The sequence below is a fragment of the Podarcis tiliguerta genome (assembly GCF_965153285.1).
Source record: "Podarcis tiliguerta genome assembly, chromosome: 7".
Taxonomy (NCBI): domain Eukaryota; kingdom Metazoa; phylum Chordata; class Lepidosauria; order Squamata; family Lacertidae; genus Podarcis; species Podarcis tiliguerta.
In genome coordinates this window covers 45,131,047-45,138,464 of record NC_139540.1, presented here as the reverse complement: position 1 = coordinate 45,138,464, position 7,418 = coordinate 45,131,047, and the positions used below count along the sequence as shown (strand labels likewise).

The 7,418-nt window shown below is 42.0% G+C and overlaps 1 protein-coding gene across 1 annotated transcript; it reads right to left on the bottom strand.

The window, feature by feature from the left end:
• Positions 1–141: 141 nt before the first annotated feature.
• TYMS (thymidylate synthetase) lies at positions 142–7,300 on the bottom strand. Its single transcript, XM_083450232.1, has 7 exons — positions 6,992–7,300; positions 5,220–5,293; positions 4,649–4,823; positions 3,719–3,820; positions 3,069–3,244; positions 1,488–1,559; positions 142–588 (listed from the first exon to the last, which is right to left on the bottom strand). Exons 1-7 carry the CDS (start codon positions 7,182–7,184, stop codon positions 451–453), a joined length of 930 nt encoding a protein of 309 aa, XP_083306358.1. The 5' UTR covers positions 7,185–7,300; the 3' UTR covers positions 142–450.
• Positions 7,301–7,418: the final 118 nt, after the last annotated feature.

Here is a 7,418-nt window from a genome sequence, read left to right as displayed (position 1 = left end):
ATTATTATTTTTCAATTGCCAACTACTTATCTAGTTGTTCCATATTTTACACAGCATCCCCTTCCCTTTTACTACCTTGTCAGGTAAACTTGAAACCTATGTAAATTATAGTAATAGAATACAGGTGATGTACATAACACATATGTACTAAAGAAATATATGTGTATTTTATTGCATAGTTCAGAAATTGTAGAAAGTGCTTTTCTATTATACAACCTAGAAAGTTAACCTCTCACAGCAAGTGAAGCTGAAAAAAGTATCCTCCGGGGGGCGGGGGCGGGGAGTATTTCATTGGATACAGTGCATACTTCAAACTCCATAAGAAAACCATGTTAAAATATCATGAAATAGCTTTAGTATTTTCTAATATTTAGAAAGTCAAAATATGGTTCTTCTAAGGGCACTACTGCAAATTGTACCTTAAGGCAAGTAAACACTGTTGCAAGTCACCTAGACAGCCATTTCCATTTTAATAGCTGGATGAGGATCATAACCTTCTAGTTCAAAGTCTTCCACGCTGAAGTCATTGATGTTTTCAACATTGCGAAGAATTTTGAGTTTTGGAAAAGGTCTTGGTTGCCTCTGAAGCTGAAATTTTAAAGTAGAGTCGGTTATTTCAGAGGGATGGCATTCATATAAAGTAGACTAATTATGCAAGGGGTATTCACTTTAGCAACAAATTTCACAATGACATTTGTTTTAAATCATTTCATGTTAATACTTGTATAATTAAACATTATACTTGTTTAGGAATATTAACTGCACACATAGGTAAAGGTAAAGGTACCCCTGCCCGTACGGGCCAGTCTTGACAGACTCTAGGGTTGTGTGCCCATCTCACTTAAGAGGCCGGGGGCCAGCGCTGTCCAGAGACACTTCCGGGTCACGTGGCCAGCATGACATCGCTGCTCTGGCGAGCCGGCACCAGCGCAGCACACGGAACGCCGTTTACCTTCCCGCTATAAAACGGTCCCTATTTATCTACTTGCACTTAAAGGTGCTTTCGAACTGCCACGGGGATTCGAACCACCGACCTTTCGATCGGCAAGCCCTAGGCGCTGAGGCTTTTACCCACAGCGCCACCCGCGTCCAACTGCACACATAATGACCAGTAGTTGCTCTGCTGCTGCTATATCTACCCACAAATGCTCCAATATAAGCTCAATTAGTCAGTGCTGGGAAACATTTTGGTCAGATTGTGCCTGTTTTGTCTCCAACACTTGCAGAAATGTGAACAGTCCAGTAAACTGCACAGCCTTTCACCTTTTAGTAAGCTGTGTTCAACCGACTCAAAGCCCATGGAGATCACATCCATAACGTATTGGTCATGTTCAGCAGCTCTTATATTATTAAGCAAATGACAAGCACTATGAGTAATACATTCCATCATTCCTTTAACTCCAAGACTGAACTAATTCAATATATATAGCAATGGAAGGAAATACACAGTGTGAGTAGTAAGGCTGGCTATTTGCCAAACTATTTACCTGGATTTTCAAAGGTTCGATATGATTCAGGTAAATATGAGCGTCTCCTAGTGTATGTATAAACTCGCCAGGCTATATAAAAAAGAAACACAGCCTTAATATTAGAAATAGAATGAACAAGAATATACAGGGTGGCCCAGAAGCAGGTATACTGCTTTAAAATCCACATTCTTTGTTCTTGACTCAAGTTCTCATCATTCACAATATCAGTAAAGGAAAAAATTAATTAATTAATAGTATACCTACTTTTGGGCCACCCTGTACATGCTGATATATTTCTTAAGCAAGATTGCTCTAACCAGATTCCTCAGCAAGTCATTTAATACACACAAAATTAGATGTTATATTCCTTATTCTGAACTGGTTTGAAGGCAAGTTAATACATTACAATAAATGTGTACAATAACCTTGGTCTGCTATCACAAGCACATGAAGGAGAAATGTGTGCATACTCTCGATAAAATCTGTGGTTCATCATTTTCTAGTGGATATCTGCCTCGTTAGAGTAGCAGCTATAAATCGTTAACATTAATGTCTTTCTGTGGGATAAATTGTTCTACTGGCTCAAGAAGCAGCCACCCACATATGGTGCAATCCTGTATGCTGTGTTTACAGATACTAAGGTGCTTAATGGTTCCTACAAGTCCATATGACAACATCCCTTCTCTGCATAACTCTTCTGCTTAATCCACTGGGACCAACTAACAGAAATCCTACATCTGAGCAGCACTCTCCCAGCAAGATGGAGCAGAACCCCACAAGTTTTTCCCACTTGAAGCAAGAACAGGTTGCACTCGAGGACCTGAACAAAAGCCAGCACAGCATGCCAAGAAGATACAGGCAGGCTAGTCTGGCACTGCTCTGCCCCGCTGTACACAGTAGTTGTTTTTGGAGAATTATCAGAACCTGGGAGTTGCTCTGCACCCTGTGCTGTATAATCACAAAGAGCAAAATCACAGCCATGGAAAATTCAAGTGCTTCTCACAAGGGGCACAGGAAATGGAGTTTGAACATCTGTACCTTGATCCATTATAGTGAAGAGATGTTTAGCTTTGCTACAAACATTTCCCGAGTTCCTCATAACTAGCTTTTATAAACAGAAATATTAGAACAGCAGCTGTATTAACTTTCAGGACGTTTTGGCAACATCACAACAGTCTTCCGATTCTCAAATTATGGCAGCCAGTGGAAGATACAAACAAGCACATTGGACTATAAAATGCTTGACCAGATAGAACCACTGACAGAATTCTTTTTCTACAAATTACGCCAACACGCTACTTTTGACTCTTCAATAGTTATAGTAAGAGGCCATCCAAATAATGAAGGCTGAGATCCTACACACACTTAACAGGGAGTCAAGTGACACTGAACTTAAGAGGGCATACTTCTGAGAAGTGTATACAATTGCACTGTTGAAGAAATATGAAACTTCTTCTGAAGTTCAACACCATGTACAAATTTTCAAGTTTTTCATTTATATACCATCCATTTTAGAAAGTCTTCATATACTACTACATTCTTTCTAGTTTATTTATTTTCTATTTTGAAAGTGAAAATAGATAAAAGCATTAAAAATACCTTCAAGCCTGTAACATGGGCAACCATTGCAGTGAGCAATGAGTAACTGGCAATGTTGAAAGGTACTCCTAATCCCATATCTCCAGAACGCTGATACAGCTGACAAGAGAGTTCACCGTTTAAAACATAGAACTGGCATAGAGCATGACATGGAGGCAAGGCCATTGAGGATATATCTGAGAAGCAAACAACACGGCAAAAATTACAATATATCCAAAGGCAAAATTCCACCCACAGTATGATCTTATTGGCTTTGTTTTGTAAACTAGCAATTACCATTTCCCAACATAGCAACAGTGTGTCATTGTTAGAAAATAACAAAAACGGAAAAAGAATGTTAAAACTAAATTCCAGTTCTTAATGCATTTTGTGTAGAGTATTGTAGTGGCAGCTTGAGAACAATCCCTTTTCCCAAGTGAACATAGTAGTTTGGTGATTATTTTTTAAAGAAAAGCTGAGTGTATTTTTTAAATTTAAAAATACATTTCATTTGAAATATATTTTACTTTGATCATAACCAAAAGGCATACAAAAGCCAACAAGAACTCAGTTTACAAACAACATATGCAAGCTATTCCACTGTTTTTGAGAACAGGATTATCATGCACAACTACAAGGTACAATGACATTACATAATTCCATAACCATACCTTTAGGATTCCATGCACACATGATTATTCTTCTGTTATCTGGATTGTTTCTGATTGTATCAATTACTTGCTGCAGCTGATCTACTCCTTGCCCTGTGTAATCTGAAAATACGGAAGGAAAAGTGACAATGTGACAACTGATAAATTTGTAATTATCTGTGAAACCGTCAATTGTCAGGCTCATTATTAGGAGGCAATTAATATTTTTTTCATACTACCCCACTAAAATTTACAAAACTACTTAATAGTGAGATAATTTTCCTCCACTAAGAAACACAAAGGTTCTGAATGCACAGCAAGGTTGAATCTATCAGTGCTTTTTCTGGTACTACTGCTTCTTCCTTGCTCGTGAAACACAAGAGTCTGCAGAAATACTGCCCCTTCAGTCTATGATTTCACACTACTTTTATGATAACTTTTTGCTTATTGTGTTCCCTCAGTGCAGATTCCCATATGAACTTATGTGTGTCATTTACTATTATGGATGGGAGTGGCTTGAATGATGAAGAACTATTTTTGACACCCTTTTAACCCCAACACATCTTTAACATAAGATAGGTGGGAGTCTGTGAGAAGGAAGTGACTGTGATAGTAGATATGCATGCCCTCTGCAGCCATATCTAGTACCTTTCTGCTAAGGTACTAAATACTTTTGTGTACTCTTTATTTACCCAAGAACCCCCACAATATGTGAAATGGGCAAATGAACAGAAAGGCATCTTTTAGGAACATTAATTCTTTCCCAGAGGGGGTGTACCCCCAGAGGGGGTGTACCGTAGAGGGGGAAATGTGTTCTATTTAAGGCATGAATGAACTATTTTACCATAATCTCTTCAGTACCTAGAATACTAGATTTTCAATTAAGCAGTTAATCCTGTCCTAAGTACAGAGGATACCTAAATATAGGAAACCAATGGAATGTGTCATTACCTGTATGCATATCTTTGTATTCAGCTCCAAAATGTCTCCACTGGAAGCCATAAACTGGGCCCAAGTCTCCTTCCTCCCTAGAAAAGAATCCCTGTTTGTCTAAGAATTCACGAGAACCATTGGCATCCCATATCTTAACACCTTTAGCAGAAAGTTCTTTTGCATTTGTAGAACCCTGTGTGGGGTAAAAAAAGAAATATTTATTAATGTTAATTAAGAACATAATTTTAAGATACTTACTGAATTCCTTGGAATTATTAGCTGAGCTTCCTGCATTGCAGAAGGTTGGATTAGATGACCCTCGGGATCTGTTCCAATTCTGCAGTTCTGTGAGCATTTATGTTAAAAAGGCAGTACTGTACAGAAATGTGTGTGGGATAGTACTTTCTGCAGTTTTTTAACACTACAGGAAGATAGCAAGGGTGATATAGAAGACTTGAACACACACAAAAAGGACCACCATACCTTGTCAAACCTAGCACACAGTAAAAATTTAAATCAACTAGTTCTGAGCTAAAAGTAATACATAGAATATTGCTGCATACTAGTACATACCAATTATATACCATACCTTGATAAACCAAAGTAGTTCTTCAAGTACACCCTTCCAGAAAACCCTTTTAGTTGTTAGCAATGGAAAATTATCTGAAAATAAATTTTAAGAAAGTTAGAGCAGATAAGAGAACATCTGTAATTCATCAGTACAGTGGTACCTGGGGTTAAGTACTTAATTCGTTCCGGAGGTCCGTTCTTAACCTGAAACTGTTCTTAGCCCGAAGCACCACTTTAGCTAAAGGGACCTTCCACTGCTGCCGTGCCGCCGCCGCACAATTTCTATTCTCGTCCTGAAGCAAAGTTCTTAACCCGAGGTACTATTTCTGGGTTAGCGGAGTCTGCAACCTGAAGCGTCTGTAACCCGAGGTACCACTGTATATATTAAATATGATCAGAGCAATTCTATTTGTAGGGAGGGGCAGAGAAAAGAAGAATCTATGGTAATCCAACTGTTACATCTAAATCCCAATTGTTTTGCTGCAGCAAGGGAAGGTGGATTATGGTTTTATTTGTTCCCCATTAACCTTTATCTTCTGGCCAATGGACTCCAGTGGGAGAATTTACTATGTCATGTCCAGATCTATTACGGTGGTAACATCAGAGCAGCAAAATCCGGTGGATTCACAGCCTATCCTGTTTCTGGCTTCACTGCCAGCAGACAGGGAGGTCTACCAAATCATATGCACCTGTTAAAACACCCTTTCAGGAAGCATCAGATTGCCAAAGTGACTTCCCAGGGGTGCAAGTGTTGTATAGAGATCCAGGGCTGTCCAGAAAAGAGCCCCCTCTCGACCTCACTGATGTGATCCAAAGGAAAGCAGAGCAATACATTTGGCACCAGCTTGGCTGCAGGAACTGCCAGAAAGAGGCATACAAGGTGCCATCCAGCCACCTTAGGGACTCCACTCCAGATTTGTGTAGGGTTTTCTCCTTAGCCCTTTCTTCTCCCTAAGATATCCCGCAAGGCAGCAGAGGTTTAGGACCAGAGTTTTCCTTCTCCTAGATGGGCCAACTTCCCAGCTTGATCCCCCCTTTCCTCTACAGCACCCTGGATCAAAAGAAGCAGTACTGGGTTTGGATTGCTCCAGACTGTCGATGACAGGGGTGCCAACTTAAATAAAAAAACAGGCGGTGGAGGGTTGCAGGTCAGCAATGCCCATCAACTTTGGGAGCTCAAATATTTTAGGGGGGGGAGCCGAAGACCCCTCGGCCCCAAGATGAGAGAACTGGTACGATTCTCACCATAGCTGTCAACTTTTCCCTTTTCTTGCGAGGAATCCTATTCGGAATAAGGGAATTCACCTTAAAAAAGGGAAAACGTTGACAGCTATGATTCTGACATTTAACTTTTGGCTTGTGCCAAATCCAAATTCCAATCCTGGAAGCAGGGGATCGGGAGCTGGGAGGGAAATAATCGCGCGCACATAAACAAACACACTCAAAATGCGCTCCGCCGTTAATAATCCGGTTTTTGGCGGGGAAACGCTGCGTCCTTCCTCTGCTGCTGTTGCTGCTGCTGCTGGGAGGAACTGAAAACAGGGCGGCGTCCATTCCTTCCTTCCTCAAGCAGGGAAAGAAACCCCACGAACGAACATTTTTTTTAAATCTTAGGGCTTTATTTTCATGGTGTCGTCAGTCCCACTACGCTTGCCGATTGCTAGGTATCGAAGAGCGTCTCCACAGGACCGAGAGGCGCCATTATCCCCTCGCAGGAAGGAGCAGCGTCTCCTCGTTTCCTTCTGCTGAGAGGGAAAGAAAAGAGCCGGCGCTGAGGGAGGAGAGGCTCACCTCGGAGGCTGTAGCGCGCCTGCAGCCCGAAGACGGAGAGGGTGCCGGTGCCCGTGCGGTCCTCCTTCCTGTGCCCGAAGCGCAGGATCTGCTCCACTTGCCTCAGGTACTGGAGCTCCCCGTGAGGCGGCGCCGCCGCCGCGCCGGAGAACTCCTCGCGAGGGCCTTCGGTCTCGGTCACCACAGCCGGCATAGCGAGGAGGCGACGAGGAAGCGGGCGAGAAAATCCAGCGCGACAAGGGCCTCCCGCTTCTGAAGAGGCGCAACTTCGGAATTGGCGCGCTCACCCACCCATTTCCCCTCCGAGCCAATAAGAGAGGTGTGGAGGCGGGCACCGCTGCAGATCCCGCTCTGCTATTGGCTGTCACGTTTCCTATATCCTCCGCGGCTCTCGTTGAAGGGAGATGTTTTGCGCCGCCCGCGCGGT

What these genes read in the sequence shown, in the direction of transcription:
- TYMS (XM_083450232.1), bottom strand. Translation starts at nt 7,184, where the DNA reads ATGCCGGCTGTGGTGACCGAGACCGAAGGCCCTCGCGAGGAGTTCTCC. An exon ending in GGCGCGCTACAGCCTCCGAG is followed by an intron (nt 5,294 to 6,991) that starts GTGAGCCTCTCC and finishes ATTTATTTTCAG; the next exon opens with ATAATTTTCCATTGCTAACA. An exon ending in ATACAAAGATATGCATACAG is followed by an intron (nt 3,821 to 4,648) that starts GTAATGACACAT and finishes CCGTATTTTCAG; the next exon opens with ATTACACAGGGCAAGGAGTA.